This window comes from Odocoileus virginianus, chromosome 24 (genome assembly GCF_023699985.2).
Source record: "Odocoileus virginianus isolate 20LAN1187 ecotype Illinois chromosome 24, Ovbor_1.2, whole genome shotgun sequence".
In the NCBI taxonomy this organism is placed as follows: domain Eukaryota; kingdom Metazoa; phylum Chordata; class Mammalia; order Artiodactyla; family Cervidae; genus Odocoileus; species Odocoileus virginianus.
In genome coordinates, this window is record NC_069697.1 from 8,012,459 (window position 1) to 8,039,498 (window position 27,040).

Here is a 27,040-nt window from a genome sequence, read left to right on the forward strand (position 1 = left end):
CCTTGATTAAAACTTGAACCCAATGAGCCAATCCACCAAAAGTTTGCCAGCCTAGGCGATTTCAGTAGCTAACTAGAAATAAAGGAGAGAATCAGAGCCAAGGGCATGGAATTGAGTAGCTGACCTACAGAAAAAAATGTGGCTATATGGTGGGCCTCAGGAACTGTGCAGTTCTCTCCTGCTTGAGCTCAAGAATATAGAGTGTAGTGACCATTTTTTCTAGTTCAAAATGGGGGAAATAATGTATGTAAATATTTATACACTGTAGAGGACTTGTTTCTTGGGTTTTTTTTTTTTTTTTTTTTGCTTTTGTTTGTTTTTATAACAGATGGAACAAAAGGCAGTGAAATTTGAGATTAAAACCTTGGTCTTATACGGAATTATACTCAATATCATGTAATAACCTGTAATGAAAACAAATTGAAAAAATATATATATATATGCATACACACATACACACACATATATATGTGACTCACTTTGCTGTATACCTGAAACTGACATGATATTGTAAATCAATTATACTTCAATACAGAAAAAAGTTTAAGAAAAGGAGTATAGGGATGTGGGTTTCATTTACGGAGCACCATTAAGCAGAAAGTACTAAGTCAGGTATTTTAGAGAAGGCAAAAAAAATCTCTTTGGCGGTGAGAACTCAGAATTTAGGAGAGATTGAGCAGGCCACCTCTCAGCCATGGGGACATTTCATGTAAATTAGAAAAAACCCTTTTTACCAACTGCTTATACTGTAAGTCTGAGACACAGTGCACGTCTGATGAGTAGACTTCAGATCTGGGAGCATGACGTTGACACACACGGCTGCTATCAGTAACGCTAAAATTTTCTCTTTTATAAATGTACTCTGTGCAATACCCTTTTTCATCTTTGATTTTACCATATATTAAGGAAAAGAATATTTCTTGTTCTAATGAAAGGATATTTGGAGTGTCTACTTTTTTAAAGTATATGTCAGATTCCCTTAAGTAATAATTTAAGAGATTTATTTAGGGCCAAAACTCTCTGAGGTGGGGGAAATGAGACTTTTCTATTTGAGTGTTACATTTTTATTATAGAAAGAATATTTAATAGTTGAGTTCATCCATAAACGTACCCCTGGAGTTCTAAATTTGTCCACAGGAGTATGTTAAGCCACACAGTTTCCATCTGAAAATGTACTATATTATGTCTGAGGACTGATCTTAGCAACTTTTAACAACTGGGAAGCCAAAAGTAAGGTTCATGATTGCAGAAACCATGTTTACCACTGTGTCCCAGACCTGAGAAAAAGGTCTGACACACAGTAGATCCTCAGCAAGTGTTTGATTAAATAATTACTTTTTTAAACTGCCAACTTCTCATAAAATAACAGCCTCTCTTGATAAGGGGAAATAGTTGTTTGGGTTTTTTTTTTCTCCACCCGAAGACTTGTTAATGAAAATTTATTTCTAATCGGTTCCAAATTATTTTTATTATGCTTGAATTAAATATCAGTGCATTGTGTCATGAATAATCTACAAAGAGCTAAGCTTTAAGTCAGCAAGAAGCTAATTTCATGTGTAGGAAGGGGTTCTTAAAATATCTTTTATACATTTTACAGGTTTGTCTTTTTATCTTTGCATCATTCATCTTTTTTATGCAAGTCTAACAAATCACCCAGTGTATACCACAAAGCCCCTATTTCCTACTAGGTGAGAGAGGGGAATTTTAGCAAATATATGCAATATTTGTATTTTAAAATCTGTCAACATTCAGTGAGGCTTGTATTGAGCCTTGGGAAAAAAGTATTATTTAAATGACTAAAGAGGGAAAAGAACAGCCATTTTGAAAAAGAATGAGTCTGCTTTAGAAAAACGTGGGGGTAAAATTGAGCAAAGCCCAATGAGTTGTCCAGTCTGATGAGACTATAAGTGGGTATAGAAGAGCAGAGAGAAAGAAAGGTGGACAGACGGGGTGGGCCAAATCACAGAGGACTATAAAAGCTATGCACAAAATAATTGAGAATTATGTATTAGAAAATTTTGTTCACAAATAAGGTCCTACACTATAGCACAGGGAACTATACTCAACACCCTGTGATAAATCATAATGAAACAGAATATGAAGAATATATATTACATACATATATAACTGAGTCACAAACTAATACAACACTGTAAATCAACTATACTTCAATAAAAATTTTAAAAAGAAAGCTTTGCTTGATAACAATGAACAGATAAAATGGAGAGAAGCGAAAACTGAAGGGAAGGCAGATCGGATGGGAGGTAACGTCCGGCCCAAACCTTCCAGGTCAAAGTATATGTAAAAAATAGAATAAAATGCATCAAATTGAAATGACAAGATTCTCCAATTGGTTGCATATGGAAGTTAGAATTTCCACATGGTTCCAATACCCAAGAGGCAGGAAAGTATAGAAGCACTGACAAAAGACACATGGTTTGAGAACTGGTTTGAGAAAATAAGAGATTCATAAGGAACATTTTCTAGGCAGTTGGGAGCACAGCTCTAGAATACAGAAGCAGGCACAGTAACTAACCTAAAGTTCAAGGCATGGGAAAGGACGCCTCAACAACAGCTGATGCTGTAGGACAGAATCCGTTTGCTGCTTTTTCCAGCTTCTAGAGATCAGCTACATTCCTTGGCTCGTTGGTCCTTTCCTCCATGTTCAAAATCAACAGCACAGAATCCTCACATATCTCTGATTCTGAAACTTTTGCCTCCCTTTCCCACTTAGAAGGAGCATAAGTTCATCCAGATAACCCAGGATAATCTCACCATCTCAAGATCACATTTGAAAAGCCCTTTTTTTTTTCTTTTTTTTTTTTGTTTGGTTGAGTAACGCATTCAGAGGTTCCAGGGAACAGAATGTGGGCGTTGTTGGAAGAGTCATTATTCTGTGTACCACAAAGTCTAAACATCAGAAACAGAATTGACTTTGACTAAATTCTTGTGCATCAGTTTACCTTCAGTTTAAATGACATGTGAGATTAATTCATTAACTATAAGATGAAAATAACATTTTCAATGGAGTTTTTCCATTAGTCTGTTATATTCTGCTGAAAGGTCTTTAAGTTAAATGTTAAAATTCATGTTGTAAAATTCCATGTAAAGATCCTTAGGTAGCAATAAAAAAAATTGATAGCTTTCTGCCAGTAGCAATATTTTGATGAGCCTATTTTTGATTGAAACTAGATTTTATATTAAAGAAATCACTCTTGGCAGCATCTTATGCTGTTATTTATTTTGTCCATTTTTTTCAAAAGTTAAATGTCCTATGAAGTAGTCTTCACAGCAAGACAAGCATTTTTCCTTTGTACACATTTATAACATGTGCATTTTAAACTAATAGTGATGTAAAAACATATTTCAATTTCTCCCACTATTACTTTCCTTAATAATGAACAAAACTTCTGTGAAGATTACATAATATATGTAAATCTGTAGCACAGCTGCTGACCCACAATAAGTAGATTTTCAATAAATTTTTGGTGTAATCCAAAATATATTTCAGGAGATTTGGTCACTAATATTGAAACTTATTTTCATAAATACTACAAAGCAATAAATACTATAGACAGTATTTCTGACTAAACTTACCAAATTCTCAAGATTTCATTTCTCTACAAAACAGAAAAAGATTAATATGAAAATTCAATTCCAATAACTTTTTAATTTAAAATGGTGTTTTATAATTAACTATTCAGTCCAGTTTTCACATGGGCACATAAAATGATAGCATTAAGGCTTTCTCTTTAATTCTATCTAAAGGTGCCAGTATATTGTGAGGGAATTTTTGCTCACTTCATATGTTCAACATAGCATATTCAGAGTTAAAGTCAAGCTATTCAGAAGATCAGCTAAAAGCAAATCAAGAAGACGGCAGCACTATAAGACACAGAGGTCAAAAACTAAAGTTTTTCAAGTGGTTATAATTCACCTTCAAGTTACACTATATCAAACTTCTTCCTGTAATCCTGTTCCTCTCTAACTCTTTTAAATAATGTTCCTGGGCTTTCACGGGCTGTTTTCTTTTTGTGAGGTTGTCAAATGATCTCTGTCTTGCCTTGGGAAATTTAAGAGACTTTTATGTAGCTCTCTGAGAGACTATCACACAAGTCCGATTAAGAGGATAATTTACGAGGTTCAAAATGAAGGGTCATTATTAATACTGTCTTGCCTGTAATGAATACATAGGCTCTCTCATTCATGCGTGGCAAGGTTTTAACTAGATCAAAAGATGTACAAGCTTTTAAATAAAGTACTGTGAATGATATCATTGGTTACATAAGCTTGCTTTATGTTTTTTTAAAAATATGATTCTTTAATGAGATTAGAGAACTCTAAGAATATATGTCTTACAACAAACTTTGGAAAATTCTTAGAGAGATGGGAATACCAGACCACCTGACCTGCCTCCTGAGAAATCTGTATGCAGGTCAGGAAGAAACAGTTAGAACTGGATACGGAACAACAGACTGGTTCCAAATGGGGAAAGGAGTACGTCAAGGCTGTATATTGTCACTCTGCTTATTTAACTTATATGCAGAGTACATCATGAGAAACGCTGGGCTGGAAGAGGCACAAGCTGGAATCAAGATTGCCAGGAGAAATATCAGTAACTTCAGATATGCAGATGACACCACCGTTATGACAGAAAGGGAAGAAGAAAAAAGAACCTCTTGATGAAAGTGAAAGAGGAGAGTGAAAAAGCTGGCTTAAAACTCAACATTCAGAAAACTAAGATCATGGCATCCGGTCCCATCATTTCATGACAAATAGATGGGGAAACAGTGGAAACAGTGACAGACTTTATTTTGGGTGGCTCCAAAATCACTGCAGATGGTGACTGCAGCAATAAAATTAAAAGACGCTTGCTCCTTGGAAGAAAAGTTATGACCGACTTAGCATATTAAAAGCAGAAACGTTACTTTGCCAACAAAGGTCTGTCTAGTCAAAGCTATGGTTTTTCCAGTGGTCATGTATGGATGTGAGAGTTGAACTATAAGGAAAGCTGAGCGCAGAAGAACTGATGCTTTTGAACTGTGGTGTTGGAGATGACTCTTGCGAGTCCCTTGGACTGCAAGGAGATCCAACCAGTCCATCCTAAAGGAAATCAGTCCTGAATATTCATTGGAAGGACTGATGCTGAAGCTGAAACTCCAATACTTTGGCCACCTGATGCGAAGACCTGACTCATTTGAAAAGACCCTGATGCTGGGAAAGATAGAAGGCAGGAGGAAAAGGGGATGACCGAGGATGAGATGGTTGGATGGCATCACTGACTCAATGGACGTGAGTTTGAGTAAACTCCGGGAGTTGGTGATGGACAGGGAGGCCTGGCTTGCTACAGTCCCTGGGGTCGCAAAGAGTTGGACACGACTGAGCAACTCAACTGAACTGATGGGCTCATCTGTAACTTTCACACAAACCTTTCTTTGGCTGAAAACACAATTTCACCAGTTATGGTTTTAGACATCTGTAGGGTAACATCTAGTCATTTTTTCATAATCTAAAATAATATGCAGAGTAAGTCTTCTCCACTATGAAGCTAAATGCAAAAGGAGCCAAGTGAGTGCATTTTCTCAGCTTTGAAGAGAAGTTAATTTTTAAGTGTTTTTACATTATCAAAGTACTCCTGACTTGTGTTCAACAATCATTAATACTAATGATGTTTACGTAACTAGAAGAAAATAGCACTTTTCCTTACCATTTCAGTACCCAATGCCTTTTTTTTATTACAACAGACAAATCTAATTACCACTTCTTCTGATTAATCTCAATGGATAAATAATTATGTTCTAGGCAAACTGAAATCCTCCATGTTTCCATGAGAACTGATTTTTTATAGGCACATATGTAGGGGATAACAAATGAGAAAATAGAGTTACTTTTAGTAGTTGGGCAACTTGTAATAGAAAAAAATGTTTGAGTATCTTTATTTGTATATGCTTTATTAAATAGATCCTGTCAATCTGAAGTCTATGCTCTTATCTAAAAAATCTCTCTTCCTTCTCTCATTTTCTTACCTAAATCCTGTCAGTGTGTCCACCCCCTTTTTCATCTGTGCATGTTTTATGTTCCCACATGTAATCTGAGCTCTGTCACCCACAACACTTAGCCTCATGCCTTGAATATTTTTAGAAAATAGCTAATATTTATTGAATTTTTGCTATGTGCTGGATGCCATTCTAAGACTATTAATCTCCTAAGTCAGCCTTGAAAGGAGATGAAATAGGTACCATTGTTATCTTCACTTTATAGAGAGGGAAGCAGAAATCCACAACAGTTAAACAGTCTGGTCAACCCTGAGTCTAAAACCTGGCTTTATAAACACTGTCCTGCTTCCAGAGACCCTGTATAGGTAAATCTCCCCATGATCAACTTTCGGAGCACCAAGTCCTTCTTGCTAACCTTCACTACTGTTAGGATTTTGCATTTGCTTTTCTGGTTTTTGCTTTTTTTTCTCCATTAATGTCTACATCTTCCACTGTGCCCAGAACATGTTACTAGAAGCTGTGGTATTTAATAGATGAGCAACAGCAGCTAATACTTATTAAGTTTTTGCCATGTACCAAGCACTGCATCTTATTTTAATCTTCAGAAAGACTACCAGTTGTCTGTTTTATACATGACATCAATCATATACATATGTCGATCCCAATCTTCCAGTTCCTCCCACCTCTTCCCTTTCCCCCTTGGCATTCACACATTTGTTCTCTACATCTGTTTCTCTATTTCTACTTTCCAAAAAAGAGCATTTATACCATTTTCTAGATTCCACATATATGCATTAATATACAACATTTGCTTTTCTCTTCTACTTCACTCAGTATGACACTCTCTAGCTCCATCCACATCTCTACAAATGACCCAATTTAATTCCTTTTTATGCCTGAGTAATATTCCACTGTTTATATGCACCAGCTTTAGAGATGAAGATACCGAGACAGACAGAGGTTAGGAACTTGCCCAAGGTCACACACCTGGTAAGTGGGGGGCCAGGGTTTAAGTTCAAAGGCCAAACTCCAGGGATATGCTCTGAAAGAAATGAAGGAATGGATCAATAACCATTTAGCCTGGAGGGGCAGGGAAAGCTGTAGAGAGGAGATGACATCTAACATGCCTGGAAGGGTGAGAAGGAAAAGACAGATACAGTATAGGCAGAGGAAACGACACGGAGAAAGCACCGTACGGCAGGGTGCCTGGAGCTCACTAAATACAAATGGGCAAATGAGTAGCTTTACCGCAAATGCATGTAAAGGTTTTGCACATGTAAATGCTTTATTATTAACAGTCTCTGCACATTTTTTCCTTCCAGTGCCACCATGGGCCTTAATTGCCATAGCCATCGTCGCGGTCCTTTTGGTTCTGACCTGCTGCTTTTGCATCTGTAAGAAGTGCTTGTTCAAAAAGAAAAACAAGAAGAAGGGAAAGGAAAAGGGAGGGAAGAATGCCATCAACATGAAAGACGTGAAAGACCTGGGGAAGACCATGAAAGATCAGGTAATGTATTCATTCCATATTTCTTCTTATATTATTTTATTAAAAACTTAAGAATAGACAGTTTGTTATTTCATGCCAAATGAAGACATAAACAATATCCAGACACTTGCCAGTGTGATAGAAATGTTTTGCAAACCTTTCAGTCATTGCTCAACATCCAAATTACAATGGAAATAAGCGATAGTTTTAATCTCCTAAGCATATGCAGTTCTACCCTACTTGAAAGCAATTTGTTCTTCTCCGTCTATAGCATTCTCTAGGCAATAATACTGAAGTGGGTAGCTATTCCCTTCTCCAGGGGAATCTTCCTGACCCAGGGACTGAACCTCCATCTCCTGCATTGAAGGCAGATTTTTTTTTAACACCTGAGCCACCAGGGAAGTGGGTTCAATCCCTGGGCCAGGAAGATCCCCTGGAGGAGGAAATGGCAACCCCCTCCAGTATTCTTGCCTGGGAAAATCCCATGAACAGAGGAGCCTGGTGGGCTACAGTCCATGGGGTCGCTAGAGTCAAACATAACTTTGGAACTAAACCATCAAAGCCCCGCCACCAGGCATATAAACCGAGAAAGGGCATCCATGACCATCAGGGCCATCTTGATAGGCCCAGCATACTAAAATGATACCTAAATATTTTTATTACATCTGTTTAACACATTATAAGTGGGTCTAGATTTCAAGAAACAGAATAAAGAGTATCTGTTCTCTCTCTTGGGTGGGACATCTTTTTAACATTACCACTGCTCATAATCACCATTAAATACTGAATCTTATAGCTGTTTATCACACATGATGAAAGCTACCATCCCTAGGCAGTCATCTAGGCTCAGTGATGAGTGCTTTAGAAACAATGAGTCATAGAAGAGAATGATGAGTTGGATCTAAAAAACAGCATAGAATTTTAAGCAAAACCCTTATTCTCCCACTTAAGGAAAGTTAGAGCCATGATGCAGGTTATAAAATCCATCTGCCTGAGTTATCTTCCCAAGGCTGAGGACTGCTCCTTGACACCAGCGGTCCCTGACCTTTTTGGCACCAGGGGACAGTTTTGTGGAAGACAATTGTTCTATGGATGGGGATGAGGGGCTGAGGAGGGCGCAGGCCGTACCGCGAGTGACGTGGGGCAGCAGATGAAGCTTTGCTCAGGAGCCACTCACCTCCTCTGCAGCCCGGTCAGTGGCCCCGGGTTGGGAACCCCTGCTTTACACCATTGTCTATTTTTCCTAGACTAGATGATTTGGTTGAGAATAAAAAGTCTACTATTAATAGTTATAATAATTAAATGCCCCTTCACTTCCTTTTGTTGGAATCATATTCATTTTGGAATATTTCTAAAGAACACTTATTTCATATAAAAAGTAAATGTAAAGATTTTTCAAAGATAATATTTTGAGTTATCATTGTTTCCCTTCAAATAAATCAAAATTTCTATTTATTCCCTAATAGCAACATATATAGGTAGTTGTATAAATTCTTCTTATAGTATTACTATTAATTATACTCTTAAATATGTGTATCCTCTTAAGAATAGTTTAGTTAAGAAGGACCTTTTTAGTACATTTGCATAGTTATCCACACAGTCAGGACACTAATCCCTCTCCCCAGCTTTAGTTTGAAACACTTTTCTCAAAGACACAGTAATGTTTCTTGAAAATGTTTTCACAAAGGCTCATTTTCTAACTGTTGCTTGGTTTCAGAGCTATAGAACGAATACAATACTTGCATTTCCATTCAGAGAGCTTCATTCTGAGCTTAGTATCAAAGGTTACATTTTTCTCAAAGTTCCTAACCACAGCCAGAGGAGCCCAGGCCCCCATGTTCAACCACAGATGTCTAAGAAGGATTTTTCTTTTTGGCTTATTTGTTACATAGAAACTAAGTTTCTATGTTGGCATAATTTGTTACATAGAAACATAAGTTTTAAATCATGTCTTGCTTATTTCATCATTTTGTGTAACCAGCAAGACTTGATAGATTTCTTTAGACAACATATTTGGGAGATGAAATGTAGTAAAAATCTTCTAGATGGACATGGATGGTCTAAATAATTTGTATGTGAATTTCATCTGTATCTATGAAACAAACTGGAAACATAATACTATCATTTTCATATCTTCAATAAAATTCAAATGTGGTTTTCATATATGCTAGAATTAATGGTTAAAAGCACTAAATAATGTTAAATGATTACTACAGCCTTTCTTCCTAGGACAAGAAATTTGTATTTTTCTTTGTGGAATTTGTTCTGTAGGATGTAAGACTGTAATTTATAGCATAGTAGCGGTGTTTATTACCCCTGTTATGACATGGATAAATGACCAAGATCTCAAAACAGTAAATACAGAGAGAACTGATGGTTGATTTTTCATTGCTCACCAAGTCTTTTGGATGAGGGGGAAGAGTAATGAGTCAAATAAGAAAATACTAGGAAGTCATTGATAGTTTATAACAATCTACCATTACAATATAGCATTTAGAATTTCAACAACTCAAAAGGTGTTTTTTAATCATTTTAAGTAGATCATTTTGTCTACTAGGATTTTATAGGTCTTATTTTAACTTATTACCAATTAAATGTACAGAAGAAAATATAATTTGAGCAAGTGAAAATAGGCCCCATTGATAAAGTTATATAATAATAGCTTATGCTACTTTATAAGAAGATAAAAGTAACCAATTGATTTCTATCACTTTTTGGGGGAATACATGTAAATCCATGGCTAATTCATTTCAATGTATGACAAAAACCACTGCAATGATGTAAAGTAATTAGCCTCCAACTAATAAAAATAAATGGAAATAAAAAAAAAAAAAAGACAGGATAACGCATCAGAACAAAATGTACAGATTTTAAGATGCCATGTCACATGGTGATCATCTGATCATCCAAGTTCAAAATAGCATAAACAAGGTTAAATTATTCTTTACTTACATTTTCAAGCAAATTTAGACAAAATACTGACATAAACATGAGGAAAGCAATAGTGATAACCTATGGCTCTTCATATCTAGAAAGTAGACAGGTGTAAGAGGCATTTTAGATATGCTTTCTTAAGATACCTACGCTCTAGGAGAAATCAGTAAGTTTTTACCATTTCATTCCATATAAGAATTCATATAAATTCAAAGCTCAATAATCATGACTATGTCTCTTTGATAAGATTTTATAACCAGTGAAGAATTTTTAAATAGACAACAAAATGGTAATGATAGATAGTATTTTTATACAGCAAAGGATATATATTTAAAGGTTTTTAATGGTTTAAAACTTAAAAGCACTAAAAATAGACAGGGGCAATTTCAACTTGCAAAGTCAGAAGTCTGGAGAGGTCGTTTCTCCATGGTTTTTACTAACGTGTGTGGATAAATAAATTTTTATTTCTTCCTTCTGTGTCCTCCCTACGTGTGTTGTGTCTCATGACTGTTCGGGACTGTCCCTTGCGGTAGGTTTTCTCTCCTATCAGACACCCCTAAGTCAATGCTCAGATACATTTAGTGGCCTGGCAGCTGGGGCTCCACAGCTAAGGGTGTACCATTCTGACACACGTCAAAAGGCTGAACTAAATTGATTTTTTTTTAAAGATAAAGGGTTCTCATTTTAAACATTACTGGTTAAAGAGAACAGTATTAGAAAGCTCAAGTTTCAATTGATGGGCACAGAAAGAAAATTCAGTGTCTTGTGCTGCCTTTTTAGTGTGCCTTATCAATTCCAAGTTCCAGTTTAACTCAGCACGGACAAAGCACCTTCTGATGGTTTATCCAAGTACAACTAAGTACCTTTTGAATGCTGAATCAAGCCAGAAGCATATGCCCTAAATCTTTGCAATTTAAAACAAAGTCTTTTTCCCAACACAGTTTTTTCTAGTATAGTTTATCAAACTCTGAGAACTTCTGGGCGCACATGCCTTTTCCTCTGCATTTTGTTAGGGGTAGGGGGTAGCAACTATTGCTCTTTAGATATTATAATAACTACTGATTTAATAGGTCTGAATTTAATGTAAAGGTACAGAAAATGTCTTGCTTAAGCTCAGCCTTTGGCATAAGAATAGACTTAATCACATCAGAGATGAACAGTGACACTGAGAAATTATCAAAAATTTAGCCCTATTTCAAGCAGAATAATTGCAGAGATGGTTTTGCACCTTTTATTAGTGTAAAAACCACTTAGGGAAAAGGAGATTTAATATCTCAACTCTTTCAAATTACACTGAGCTGAAATATGATATGTAAATTGTCAGTTCTGAAAGAGAATTTGAAAAAGTATTTTAATCCATGAAAATTTTTATGTTTATGGTGGAATAGTGTGAAGATTTTTTTCAGGCAAAAATGTGCATTAAATAGTTTTCCATTCAAAAAATTAAAATCTTACAGGGAGCAAATTACCTACATTGCCATTTTCTAAACACATCTTTTTCACAGTGTTAAAGACCTACACACAGCTGGTTTTGAAAAGGCAATGTGGGTTCCCTGCCTTAAGTCCTCCAGTTAAACTCAGTAGTCTTTTCTTGTCACTTTACTATTATTTTTCTGTTAGCAATACCTTCAAACTAAAAGATTAATTTTTAAATAATTATGTTGATCTCCTTGGGCTATTGGTAAATCAACATTTTACTATTCAAGGAGACAACCAAGTATAAACTTCCAAATAAAATGGGGTATGGCTAACCAGTTCTGAAAGGTTTCTGCACAGATGTAATAATGGCAATTTTCCAAAGTCATTGTGGGCTCCTGAAATTTTTCAGGAAGCACAAAATGGGAAGCATCTCTGACTACAGTTCATCTCTCTGTTTATGCAATCTTCCCACCCAAATGAGTTCTAGTAAGCTGATGCCAAGTCTGATTTTTAGGATCAGATTATAGTTAAATAAGTAGAGCCAAATTGCACAGTCTTGTCAGTTCGGAGACAGGCTGCCGTTTTGAGGCATCTCTGCAGGTCTCTGTATAAATGGATAAGTGAAGAGAAACCTTTCTCTGAGCAGAGAAAAGAGACTGTGTATTCTGAGTGGGAGGGGGGAGATGGGGGGTAGACCTGTAGTCTAGTGACTCTGAAGCCTTTCTGAAGCCTGGTTATATCTCTTGCATTTGAGTTCTACAAGAGTTCTCAGATTTAATTTGATCACTGATAAGAGTTTGGCTTTTTTTTTTAATTTTGTCAGATATTAAGCAGCCCACCACTCATATGTCTTATCTACAATTTTGTTAGATTCTTCAGTAACACACACATACATACACACACACACAAGGCAATGAAAATGCCATAACCAAAACCTAGGAGAGAATATTTGCTGTATATAAGAGCAGAAAGATTGGGTCTCTACAGATATCGAAATGGCGACAAAAGAGCAGAAAAACCAGCAAAGGGTTTGTTATACAGGCAATCCCCAGAGAAAAAATACACATGGTATTTTTAAAGATTTTTAAAGTTTTCAACCTCAACAGTGTTCAGGAAAATGTCACACTGTATCATTTTTCACTTTGCAAAATAACTACTCACAGATTTCTAATTATCTTTTCTAATCCTTTAAAGCACACCCCTAAAAACGGAACTTCTAATATTTGTAATCTTTACAGCCTATGACTTTTTGAGTAAAAATTTTTATACTTATTGGGAAAATACATTATATATTTTTTAATAAAGGGAACATATGAATGAATTTTATGAAATTATGAGCTTTCTAGTATTTCCATTTACATCACACTTAAGTTTTAGGTTATAAGGAACATTCAACTACTCCAAACTGAGTTTTGAGGATTTTATGTCATGATTTTTGCTTGTTACCACAAAACTAATTTTTATACAAAGTTCAGTTTGACAAAATTGCAAACATAATTCTTTTTACCTTTTGGTATCAAACAGACCCATAAATCAATTTAATTCAGCCTAGCTTTCTGTGGAGCTGTTATAAAAATAAAACAGTAAACTTAAACTGGAACTGGAGTAGATTTTTCTCTAAACATGCATTTGCTGGTGGCATGTTTCTTTTTTCCTCTTTTTCCATAACCATTGTAAATGTATATGCAAAACATAGGAAATTATGATTTTCTGAAAATCTCTTAGTCAGATATCTTTTTCATAGGAAGCAAGGCAAGAAACGGCCACGCATTTCATATAAATTACTCCACTGCATGTAACAAGGGTGTTTTACATGGTGCTTAGCGTAGATCTCTTTAAACTACATGAATGTGAAAACTGGCCTGGTTAATAGCATGTTTATCACACCTCAGAAAGAAGCGATTTTATCAGAGTCAAATATAATACCAAGTTGACATTCTCTTTGCAACAACTCTACATTTTTTGCTTGCAATATTCTGAGGGGCTTTTTCCATTGCTTCCATGTTGCTTGCTGATTGGGGGGAAAATTCCTTGCACAAATGGAATTTTTAAAAATATGTAAGCAGCAGATGTGAATGTGTGTCAGACAAATGGAGATTCCCAGCATCTCAGTGCTTGCTTCTAACAGCTTGGAACTATTAACCACAGGCCCAGTGTCATTTTGGTTAGATGAAAATTCACTTGAATTGACGTATAATCCCTTTCCCTTGCTTATAGGCCCTAAAGGATGATGACGCTGAAACCGGATTGACTGATGGTGAAGAGAAAGAAGAACCCAAAGAAGAGGAGAAACTGGGAAAACTTCAGTACTCATTGGATTATGATTTCCAGAATAACCAGGTCTGAGGGGGGAAATGTCTTGTAATTCCATTACATTTTCTGAAATACCAGCCAGAAATTGAAACAAGATACTTCTTAAAACATTTCATTTGCTACAAGGGGAGAATGCAATTATCGAAGGTATTGATGAAATAATTTCTAAGTACAGATGGTCCCCCACTTGCTAATTTAACTTCTGGTAATTAGAATCCACAGTGTTCAGCCGATTACATCTACTATGGCACTTTCAGCAGGCAGGCAGAATACAAATTACCTTGAGGCCATCAGTCTGATTCTGAGAGTTCCTAGGCATAGATCCCTCAGCCTGAGCTACAACCATCTTCTTTGGAATTCATGGATTTAGCTCCAAATAGGGCAAGGAGCCTTCAAGTTAGACCATCAATTAAGCCAAAGTTTTGAAAAAAAAAATTTAACTGCTTGATAAAGAATCAAGGATTTAAAAATTGGCTTTCCATGAGTTTCATTTCCTTCTATGATACTGGGTAAAACTCCTAGCACAAATGAGTTAACAGTTCTAGAAAAGTAGAAAGACCAGCTAATTGACTTCTAGTGCCTTTGCATGCATCTAGAAAAGTAACCACGAAATAAAAGTGAAGTCGCTCAGTCACGTCCAACTCTTTGCCACCCCATAGACTGTAGCCTACCAGGTTTCTCTGTCCATGGGATTTTTTAGGCAAGAGTACTGGAGTGGGGTGCCATTGCCTTCTCCAGGAGATCCTCCTAACCTGGGGATTAAACCCAGATCTCCCACATTGTAGGCCGATTGTGTCAAAAACAGACCTCCCAGCTTTAAAAGTCATGAAGTGCCACCAAGATGAATGATAATATTAGGTAGTTTTTTTTAACTCCCTGTTTTCATGGTACCCCAAAGATAAATGCTTAAAAAGAAAAATCTCTTTACCTAAAAAGACCTTCTAGGATCCATGACTTTGATGATGATATCCCTTTACCTTCAAGAAATTTAAAAACTAGATAAGAATTAGCTGAGTTAGAGATCAGGTTCTTAAGAATCTTTAAGACACAGTTCTTTTTCAACTAGGGTAGCTTTAAATCTCTCCAGTTTGTTTTAAATATCTGGTTTGATCAGTTCACTGATCTTTCAGGGTGGGAAAGAACTTGATAGATGTAAATACAGTTACTACCTAACTGTAGCATGTGTTAATTACATCCAATTTGATGAGAAGTAAATGATAAATAAATCAAACACCAGGAGTCAGCTTTGGTAACTAATGTCCAAAGTCAGTAATACTGTGAGAGCTAAGCAACGGCAAAAATTCTGGGTTTTATTTAGTTCAGATAACATCTTTACTTTTTGAAGTATCCAGAGGATTCCTCACAAATAATGTATTGATATGCATGGTCATATATAAATAAAAAATTGCATTTAATTAGCTTCATTACAGTCCTAGCTCATTATTTTATCCTACTTTCCAGAAAGCTGCATGTTGGTTACAGATACAGCCTTGTAAGTACGGATTTATACAGAATTATAGGTATACTATTTCTACTTAAGTAAATAGGGCATTTGAGGTTATTTTTATCACTTATACCATGATTTGATTATCAAGGGTTGGTTAGGAGCAAAACTGCCTATTATTTTATAAATTCTAGGGAAGGTCAAGGTCAGCAAATGTTATCTTAACACATAACATCTTTTGCAGAAATATAGACAGCTTCCCTTGTGACTCAGCTGGTAAAGAATCTGCCTGCAATGCGGGAGACCTGGGTTCAATCCCTAGGTTGGGAAGATCCCCTGGAGAAGGAACAGCTACCCACTCCAGTATTCTGGCCTGGAGAATTCCATGGACTGTATAGTCCATGGGGTCGCAAAGAGACACAACTGAGCGACTTTCACTCACTCACTCTCACTCAGACTGCCTTTATATATGTATCCAACATTTTTCTACTAATTAATTCTACTTTCACATTTTTCAATAGAAATCTAGGGGTATCTCATCCTGCTTAGTCATAATTTTGAACCTCCTACATTGGTTTTGAGTACTATAAGTATCATTTTATAAAGTAGTATTTTTAAGAATATAGCACTGAAAAAAAAATAATATAGAATTGATTTTTTTTACTCAAACATGATGCAAACGTATTTATTCTTCCCTTTCTAGCAAATGCATTTTAGGAGGTATATCATTCTGAGCATCTATAATATTCTACCTGATAAAATTTAATATTCTGCATTTATTTTTCTGAATGTTCTCAGCTAATCTGATTTATAAAATGATTCCTGTGAGTCATGGAGTATAAAGTCTGAGGATTTTTGTAGATAAGGCTGTAATCAAATATACACACTTGCTTACCAAAACTAAAAGACAATCCTTAAAGTCCCTTAAGAAGCTTTCACGGTGGAGAAAAATGTGATTTTTATCTCTCAAGCAGAAGCCAGAGGGGAGTTGAAAGAAGTAATTCCACCTCTTATCAACAAAACACCCACATTTCAAGTATAGATGATCGTTTAAAAGACTTTAGGCTATATCACTAGTTCTTTCCCTGCCCCAAAGTATTGCCAAAAGAGAGAAGGAGAGAATATAATCTCGCTTATTCACATTGCTAACCAAAAGCAAATTCCAAATACCAACTTGGCAAACCAAGAGACAAACTGTTTGCTTTACTAATTATGTCTTTATAAGCTTATGTCTATTTTAGCCATTCTTTGACCATCTGTCTACGTTTTGTATACTTACAATCCAGCATTATTATTACTACTGTTGTATGAAGAAGTCACAAAGATACTGAAACATTAAAATGGAAATAACAGTCTTTAAGGGTATTGGTCTAGATTAAACATTGAGCCATCAGGCGAAAGTGTACTTATGCACATAAGGGATCAATTTTGTAGAAAGTTGCTGTGACTTTTTTTTTAAGAGGTGAATTGCTTTTCCACTCTATTGGTTGAAAAAGGTACAGTCTCAAAATTTCAGACCCCATTTTAAAATGTGAACAGCTATACACTCTGCATTTTCTGAATAGCATATGCCTTGAATAACAATAAGAGTCTACTTTTGTTTCCCATATGAATCTAAACCAATCTGTTGACACAGCATGACTGATGGCAGAGCCTCAGAACAGTCCGCTCACACCTTCTGTTTCCTTTGCAAAAACATGAACAATGCCAGTCAACACTCACATTCATAATAAGAAATAGGAATGTATCACTGAGAAAACTCAGATGTGAAGAAATGCAGAGATTTCTGCTGTACTTGAATAAAATCAGACGATCACTTAGCATTAAAAGCCATAACTGTAATCTCCCCTTCTTTTAGATGAAGCTGAAATTATTTTTCTTTGACCCTATGTCCTGTATTTAAATACAGAATTTAATATATAATAATTATTTTACTCTAAATTAAAACAAGAAGTAGCTAGCACACAAGTAAAGGTCAAATATGATACAAACTTGAATATCTTATTTTTATCTCAAAAAACTACCCAATTTCTAAGAAATTTCTATTTAGCTGGTTTGAAGCTTTGGTTCAAAATAAAATTTTCCTGCTTTATAATTATAGGCTTGTGATTGTATAACAACTTATTTCCACTTACAAATCACACTCTGGTAAAAAAAAAAATAATACACAAGGGCTTTTAGCAACTGGGAAGTTATTTGATTGCAACCCTTTTGCAAATATGAATTCCATATTTAAATGTAATCAGCAACCTTTTAAAAGCCTCTTTTGTGTTTAAAACCAGGCTTCCTAGAGCCTGCGTCTGTCATAATTGGGTTTCTGAAGTCTGGGTGTATTATTTCATTTGCCTTCTGTGTTCAGCTTCTTAAGAGAATAGAAGTGTATCAAAAGCAAAGAAGAAAAGAGCAATCATAATATGCAGCCTTGTGAACAAATCAGTCTTTCCCAACATGTTCACCAATGCCGGTGGTGGCTGTCCTCCGCCTCTCATTTCAGCTGCTGGTGGGAATCATCCAGGCTGCCGAGCTGCCCGCCTTGGACATGGGGGGCACCTCTGACCCCTATGTGAAGGTGTTTCTGCTGCCCGATAAAAAGAAGAAATTTGAGACAAAAGTCCACCGAAAGACCCTTAATCCTGTCTTCAACGAGCAATTTACTTTCAAGGTATTTTTTGTGTGTGTATTTACTATTGAACTTTTTCTCTGTTGTTTTAGATAACAAACCAGTCTCATCCTGACACATACAGCTACATGCGCATGACCACTTTCAGAGACTCACAAGTGATTGATTCTATTCAAAATATTTATAATTCTTATTTTCAGTGTAATGAGGACTCTTATTATGCATTTAACTTTGATCCAAATAGGATTCAGCTCAGCTATTTCAGAATAGATTGTGACTGGCATAGAACAGGATGTCATTCGTGTCCAAAAAGTGAGTTCAGCTTCCAGTCTGTCCATGGACCTGAACGTTTCCCCCTCTCTAAAATAAAGCCAAAAGATTATAGACTTTTCCCAGGTTTCCAAGTTTTGAAAACCAATCACAACCACACAATAAAGTAAGCTATCCAACATTATTTCAAATGATACAAATAGATATCACTCTCATTGCAAAATTCTTTGTGTACAAGGCCAATTTGAGTATTTGAAAACATTCTAAAAAGAATAGGAGCCTATAATTTTTTTCCATCTCTAGCATTTTTCCTTTCCTCTTGGCTCTTCCCTGGTGTTCTTCACCTTGTTGAGACACCTCAATTAACAAACGATAACAAAGAGGGATTCTGGCCCCAGAATTACTCAATAGGAAAAGGTCCCTGGCGGGCTTCAGGCATCTCCGTATGTACAGGCTCTGTAGTTCTCAACCTGAAGTCATGCATAAAAGCAGTCTCTTGGTTGGTATCTTTAACATGTGAAATTTTTTAATGCATTCCTTAAAACAATACACATCTGTGAATACGCCAGCAGGCAGATTCAGAATCACTCATCTACCAGCCAGCCTCAGCGATAGCATACACTGCATGTCAGCAAACATCCTGGTATGAAATAAATGGATGAAACTTCAGGTGTGAGTCATTCTCATGAACCTTGCTTCTAGTTTTCTAAAAGAGTACTGACTTTCTATTCACTCCAAAATTTGAGTTTGTAAGACAAGAAAAATCCCTCATGTATTGTCAGCAATCCTATTTAAAATCTACACTTTTCTAAACCAAGACAGTTAATGTAGAGTAGCTCTAGAAACATTCTGAAACTACTCAGTTTAAGAAAAACTAATCATGGGGATCAATATGCCACAGAACGTACAATGAAAACAAAACAAAACAAAAATATTGCAAAAGGTAATCACAATCATTATGTTTAACTCTGTGTGGATCTTAATTTAGGTCAGTAGTTTCTAGCCACCATTTAGACAGCACATTCTTAAATTATTTGAAATATTTTGGGGCTTCATTTTGAGTATCTATATGCTATTTCTTTTTTTAAAATATGTACTGCTAATAATTTCTAGCAATGTCTATAACTTCAAGAATTATAATCATTGGAGATTTTGAAATTGCCTATAAAATTTAATCAGGTTCCATTTCATTTTAGGAGAGTTGAGCACATCATAAATCAAGCCAAAGTATAATGTATTTTCATACATTTAAAAAATGCACCACTGTTTCTAGAGAACTAGCCAATTTCTCCTTTTTAGGCCTTGTAGATTATGCATCTTAAATGGAAGCAAAATAGTTTAAAGGGGATTGGCTTTAAAATTGAATTCAAATCCACTGAAAATGAACTTGACATGCCCCAAATGAAATGGTCCTTTTCTCCACAACAAATGCCCACTTGAAAGAGCTACTTATCATTCAAACAATAAATATTTATTAAGTACCTGCAGTGTGCCAGCACTGTGCTAAATGCTTTACATGTATTCATTTGGCCTCAACCAGCTCCTGTGAAATAGACACTATCATCATCATTCAAGGTTTATTTACTTGTCCGAGGCCCTTCAGCTGGAAAAGGGGGAAACCCAGGCTTGGACCTGTCTGACCTCCAACTCAGGTTTTTGACTAATGTCATTTCGTACAATCACCAACAAATCTAGACAGACTTCAGAAATAAGATGCAATTTTCAAGAGTTCATCCCTACTCTAAAATTAATTTCTTTCTTTACAGTCATCTCTTTGCAAGGATTTACTTTTTCATTCTAAAGTGGAAAATGTGTTATGCCTGGTTTTTAATCATAGTATTTTAACCCAATTCCTAATAGATGACAAATGATAGAAAACAAAAGCTCTTTGGAAAAAAAACAAAATTTCTTGTATATATACGGTCAAAAAATTCTTCCTTCTCCTTTCCTTCTTAATATACAGAATTAATTGAGAAATGTTTGCTGGAGCATAAGACAACTATTTACACTGATAAAATAATAACAAGTGTCTGAAAATTGATGAAACCTTCAATACAAGTCTAAACAATTTCCTAATTAGGCATTTCTTCCCAGTTACTGAAGTGAAGCTTACTTGGAATTGCCCTGCTTTCTCTGAATATTAAAAATGTCACTAATAAACATCCCAGCCCATAGCATCTGTCCCAGATATTTTTGAACAGCTGGAGAATTCATCAGTTTTTGGCCTTTTGCCTCCGCTCATCCTAAAGAGTGTCATTCCTAAGAATGAACCTCAAGATCTAGATTATAATGGATCTGATATTCAAAACATCAATTTTCTAGTCAGCTCCTGTCAATCAGTAAATTATTTTAAGGAATAGGGAAGGCACCTTGTGAATTTCATTGCAATCCTTACTCCTAGCATGTCTTCTCATTAAGCATTGCTTCATCAAACTTTGGTGTCCAAATGGCCTCAAAGAGTTAATAGAACTTTTGAAACAACTCCCCCTGAGTAAGTTGCCCCCTGACAATATAACTTAACGATAACAACAAAACATCCTGCAAGAAAAAATTCCTTATATAGTCAAGTGCAATCAGTTTGGTTTATTCCTGTGTTATTCTTGAAGTATTTCTAGCATGACTAACAGCAGGAGTCATTATTAATAACACTAACAGCTTCTAGAACTTCGGGAGAAAGTGATAAATCACTATGGTAAGCCCTCACTTTCACCCAAGTAATTTAAGCCCCAACTAGTTAGTCAAATGATTCAGTTTAAGGGGGAAAAAAGTGCTACTTTTCTCCCTGTTCTGTTTATCCAACATAAATATTAAAATTAAACACTATGAAAAAGTAGCATATTTTAAGCATTGTTTGTCACTAGATATTTTATCCTGGTCTTTTTTATTTAGGTGCCATATTCGGAATTGGGTGGCAAAACTCTGGTGATGGCTGTCTATGATTTTGATCGCTTCTCTAAGCATGACATCATTGGGGAATTTAAAGTCCCCATGAACACGGTGGATTTCGGTCACGTAACTGAGGAGTGGCGTGATCTGCAAAGTGCAGAGAAGGAAGAGGTAAGAAAAACATTAGCATTTCTAATATGACAAGCTGGACTCGCCAGTTGCTACTCTCAAACTAACCTACTGAGAGATGCTGGGCTGATGTGAGTAATGTGGGCCTCCAGCTGCTGACAGCTGGCGAAATAGGGTCATGGGATTGTATAACCTTGTTAGAAAGTATGCAGGTCTACTGAGTCTTATTTAAGGGAAAATAGAGATTTGTGCAGGTCTTGGATCATTCCCTGGAGCCAGACACACATACACACGCACACACACTTCTTTAAAAAGACAGTGAAAAAGTCATCTTATCCTTTGTATTTTTCTACAAAGATTTTGTTTTCTACATAGCTTATGTAGCTATTAAATAGAAATGAAATGGCACTTTTTCATTATTTCTGCATATCACAGACAGGTCACTGTTTCTCCTAAAAATTTCAGAGCACAATGGGTAAAACATCAAATAAAATTCACAAAGGTAGATAGATATTAAATCCATTTTTTAAATGACTCACATTTTTATAGTATTCTTCACATTGTTTTTCCCCAGTTTTAATAGGTTAGCCCAGGATTTTTCTGTGATTTAAAAATGGGAAATTCAATATCCTTAGTGCATTTAAACTTCTCTATGATTATGCTATGTCAGTCTAACACTAGCATTTTTCTCTGCTAGTATCTCAACAGGCCAATACCAGGAAAGCAAACAACTCTTAGCTTCCCTTAATTGTTAAAGCAACTCCTTTCCCAACCATTTTTTGTTCCTAACATAGTCTATAATTAGCCGAGGGATTTCAACTGCATTTGTCATTTAGGATCCCTAGACCCATGGATTTTGTAAGGTTTGGTCACTTTGGGGCCACCGGGGAAATCAGAAAGTAAGCCAAGCCTTCAGAGAAACTCAGCCAAGACCATAACCTGGGAATCCTTTCAATCTAAGGTTTTCTGTGACCATTACTATTACTCAGTGAAGCTTTAGAACAGTTTGTTTACTACCATTCTGAAATTGAATTTTATTAGTGCTCCAAAATTATTTCTAGGTTGTACAAAATAAGTCAAATTTGATTTAAGTTCTGCTTTTTCTTTGGAAGGAAATATACATAACTTACCCAAATAAGTTAGTCAAAATTAGACTCCTGGATACTGAAATACATTGAGCCCCACTGTGGATAGAACCATCCAAGGATAACATTGAGTTTTTAAGCTTTATAACTTTTATAAATTGTTCTTCCAGATGAGTAAACAAATATCTATTTTAATATCCAATATATGTGTGAAAAACATTTACTCACTTGATCATAATATTTCTAATCATAACAAAGTAGTGAGCTGTTTCATTGAATTTTTATCTTTTATTGGCATACTTGACTATGTGTAAATTCCTTGTTCAATTCAGTCGCTCATTCGTGTCCGACTCTTTGCAACCCCATGGAATGCGGCAAGCCAGGCCTTCCTGTCCATCACCAACTCCCGGAGTTCACTCAAACTCATGTCCATTGAGTTGGTAATGCCATCCAACCATCTCATCCTATGTCATCCCCTTCTCCTCCTGTCCTCAATCTTTCCCAGCATCAGAGTTTTTTCCAATGACTCAGTTCTTCATATCAGGTGGCCTAACTATTGGAGTTTCAACTTCAGCATCAGTCCTTCCAAAGGACACCCAGGACTGGTTTCCTTTAGGATGGACTGGTTGGATCTCCTTGCAGTCCAAGGAACTCTCAGGAATCTTCTCCAACACCACAGTTCAAAAGCATCAATTCTTCGGCGCTCAGCTTTCTTTATAGTCCAACTCTCACATCCATACATGACTACTGGAAAAACCATAGCTTTGACTAGACAGACCTGATGTCTGCTTTTTAATATGCTGTCTAGGTTGGTCATAACTTTTCTTCCTAGGAGCAAGCGTCTTTTAATTTCATGGCTGCAGTCAACATTTGCAGTGATTTTGGAGCTCAAGAAAATAAAGTCTCTCACTGTTTCCACTGTTTCCCCAATGATTTGCCATGAAGTGAAGGAACCAGATGCCATAATCTTAGTTTTCTGAATGTTGAGCTTTAAGCCAGCTTTTCCACTCTCCTCTTACACTTTGATCAAGAGGCTCTTCTTCCCTTTCTGCCATAAGGGTGGTATCATCTGCATATCTGAGGTTATTGATATTTCTCCTGGCAATCTTGATTCCAGCTTGTGCTTCAACCAGCCCAGCATTTCTCATGATACATAGAAGTTAAATAAGCAGGGTGACAATATACAGCCTTGACGTATTCCTTTTCCTATTTGGAACCAGTCTGTTGTTCCATGTTCAGTTCTAACTGTTTCTTCCTGACCTGCATACAGATTTCTCAAGAGGCAGGTCAGATTGTCTGGTATTCCCATCTCTTTAAGAATTTTCCACAGTTTACTGTGATCCCCACTATCAAAGGCTTTGGCATAGTCAATAAAGCAGAAATAGATATTTTTCTGGAACTCTCTTGCTTTCTTTATGATCCAGCGGATGTTGGCAATTTAACCTCTGGTTCCTCTGCCTTTTCTTAATCCAGCTTGAACATCTGGAAGTTCATGGTTCACATACGGTTCATGTAAATTCCTTGTGGCCGGGGCTAAAATGGGACCATTAGTATTCATTAGCTGATAGGTTTTTGTGAATTGACTATTGGTTGGCTTATTGGCGAATCCCAGAGGTGACCCACTTGTTCTTCACAAGTCACCTATCCAGAGTGCACGGCTCATGTCTCTTCCCTCTACTTGCTCATGTCAAGTGATATAGGATTCCAAGGCCATACCCCACAGGTCTCTGAAAAATTGGTAAATATTTTTGTGTGAATTAGGAAATATAAGCCATTGAACCATTATCTTTTCTTAAATTCTTTGAATATGGGCAGAGTTTGAGACTTGACACTAAGCTGACAGGTTTGACTCTAAAATTTCCAACTTTAGGTAGACTGCCCAAAAAGAATCACATTTTTATTCTCACCCTTGACTTTCCTGTTCTCTATTTCTTTCATAACTTTTTCCCTCCATGACTTCTCTCCCTGTAGAAGATGGTTTTGTCATTCAACGTATTCAAAATGACTCATTATGCAGATGTTTATTATGTAATGCTGTATTCATGGGACTATGCCAAGTGTTTAAAAAAAAAAAACAAAAAAAACGTGAAAAGGGTGGACACCATTCCTGCTTTCATGGAGTTCAATGTTGTCTCATTTTCTTCTCTCATTTTAATCTTTGCCTTGCTTATTGCTAGCTAGACTGATTTCTGTAAAAGTCTTGCCTTTAAGATCAAACACACCTAGGTTTCAATCCTCATCAATACATTTACTAGCTCCGAGTCCTTATAAGTCAAGTCACTTATGCTCTCTAAAATTCAGTATTTTTTTTTAATCTAAAAAGTGGTCTAACATTATCTTGTAGATTAAGTAGGATAGAGTATAAAGTGGCTAGCATGGGGCTTACTATTTGGTATGTTCAATAAGCAAGCGATCTCCCATTTTTTCTTCCTACCCTATCTTTTTGGTGCCCTTTCTTTCTTAAGCTTTCATCTCCCTATTTGTTCTCCACTCTTTCCTCTGTATGTATTTCTCTATTCTTTTTCTCACTACCACTGTATTTATTGAATGTCTCTGGAGGTTTTTAATGGGAAATAATTCTACAACTGTATTTTTAAACTCTGGAGTCTTTCCTCTTTGGGAATAATGATTTTTGGTTTTCAGTTGAGTGACTGTTTCCTTTTATCATGATATAGGAAACCTTATAAAGCAGATGTCTAGTTTACAGAGCATCTCTGGATGACTAGATCCAGATATAAACTTTCTCTTAATAAATAAGATTCCAATTACATTTTATGTCTAAAGAATTACTTATTGATATGTGCTCTCTTTTCATGTTACTGTTCATTACTTAGAGAAAAGTATAGTAGGATGAATAAATGGAAGTCTTAGATTAACTTTAGTTCTCATGGTTTCAAACCGATTTTTTTGCACTTTACATGAGCAATTTTGTTTAAGACTTTTTGTTTTGCTTTCCTCTTAAGTATTAAATCTTGTTTTTTAATGTCACAATGATTGAAAGACACCAAAGAGAGACAGGAAAAGGAATTCAAGAAACAGATCTGGAATCTTTTGAATAGAAACTGAACTGCTGTTCAGAATAGTCTGTTCAAGGAGAGACTTGCATTTAAATAGGTTAATTACAACCCACTAGGATCTAGCCCTGAGATAGAAGGGGGTAGGCTTTGTTGTTGAAAGTAAAAGTCATAAGATGATGAAGCAATTATGTAAATTAAAGAATTACGTGTTCATTATGTAAGCTAAAAAATTAATGTGTTATTTTAGTGAGCAATTAAATGTATAAGCAACTTGGGGGAATAAATGGAAAGGAGCCTCATCTGAAAGCTACTGAGCATATGTTTGAAACACAGGGGGTGTTGCAAAGGTGAATTATGCTAGAAGAGCCTTAACATGCACACAACTCCCATTGATAAGATTCTAGCCCCTGGAGAAAACCTCTCTGCTAAAGTTTCCATTCCGACCTGATTGCTGCTGCTGCTGCTAAATCACTTCAGTCGTGTCTGACTCTGTGTGATCCCATAGACAGCAGCCCACCAGGCTCTCCCGTCCCTGGAATTCTCCAGGCAAAAACACTGCAGTGGGTTGCCATTTGCTTCTCCAATGTATGAAAGTGAAAAGTGAAAGTGAAGTCGCTCAGTCGTGTCCGACTCTTAGCGACCCCATGGACTGCAGCCCACCAGGCTCCTCCGTCCATGGGATTTTCCAGGCAAGAGCACTGGAGTGGGCTGCCATTGCCTTCTCCATCTGACCTGATTAACATTTCTCTAATTAACATGATCCAAGTCCCCTTACTAGTAGTTTAGGTTCACTTGCCTTTTTTTTTTTTTTGACTGATCACCCACTCTCCCACCTCCCACAGAGGAAAAGGGAATCTGACCTTGCAAGACAGTTAAGCCTTTCTCTTCTTTTTGTCTCTTTAAAACAGAAATCCTTTGAGTTTCAAGAGACACTTACACATAAAACTGTTGTCTTAATTTTCCCCCTTCTCAAGTTAAGGCCTCAAAAATCATCCTTTATAATCAGTATATACAGTTCTTCCATTTGCAAAAGGTTTCTAACATGTATAGCCGCCGACTGATGAATTTGAAATTTTTTTCATTCTAATCATTCAAGAAATATTTATTTATGCCACCCACAAGTCAAACCTGAAGCCAACCTTACAACATTTGGAATAATCCATTCACTTAGCATTTTCACTTAATTACTTCAAATGTTATGATCAATAGCTTATGGTTCCATTTTCTTTTTTTAATAAATTTTATCCATGATCATTGTAAAAACTGTATCAGTCCTGTACCCCAGCATCAGGTACATCTTCAAGGCCTTTAGACTATTTTAGCATTTATTCCTAGTTTTTTATCCCTTCCACTGCATGTGTGCATGCTGAGTCACTTCAGTCATGTCTGACTCTTTGTGACCCTTTGGGCCATAGCCCACCAGGCTCCCTTCATGGGATTC

At 36.2% G+C, this 27,040-nt stretch overlaps 1 protein-coding gene across 2 annotated transcripts in view; it reads left to right on the top strand.

Annotated features, from left to right (window-relative positions):
• SYT1 (synaptotagmin 1) overlaps positions 1–27,040 on the top strand; it is a 582,867-nt gene that overhangs the window by 411,980 nt on the left and 143,847 nt on the right. Inside the window, exons 5-8 of one of the 2 annotated variants that reach the window (XM_070454249.1) lie at positions 7,319–7,503; positions 14,053–14,175; positions 18,087–18,254; positions 21,372–21,539. In XM_070454249.1, coding sequence (XP_070310350.1) covers positions 7,319–7,503; positions 14,053–14,175; positions 18,087–18,254; positions 21,372–21,539 — 644 coding nt within the window. The remainder of the gene's footprint in view (positions 1–7,318; positions 7,504–14,052; positions 14,176–18,086; positions 18,255–21,371; positions 21,540–27,040) is intronic. The other variant, XM_070454248.1, reaches the window with a different exon arrangement.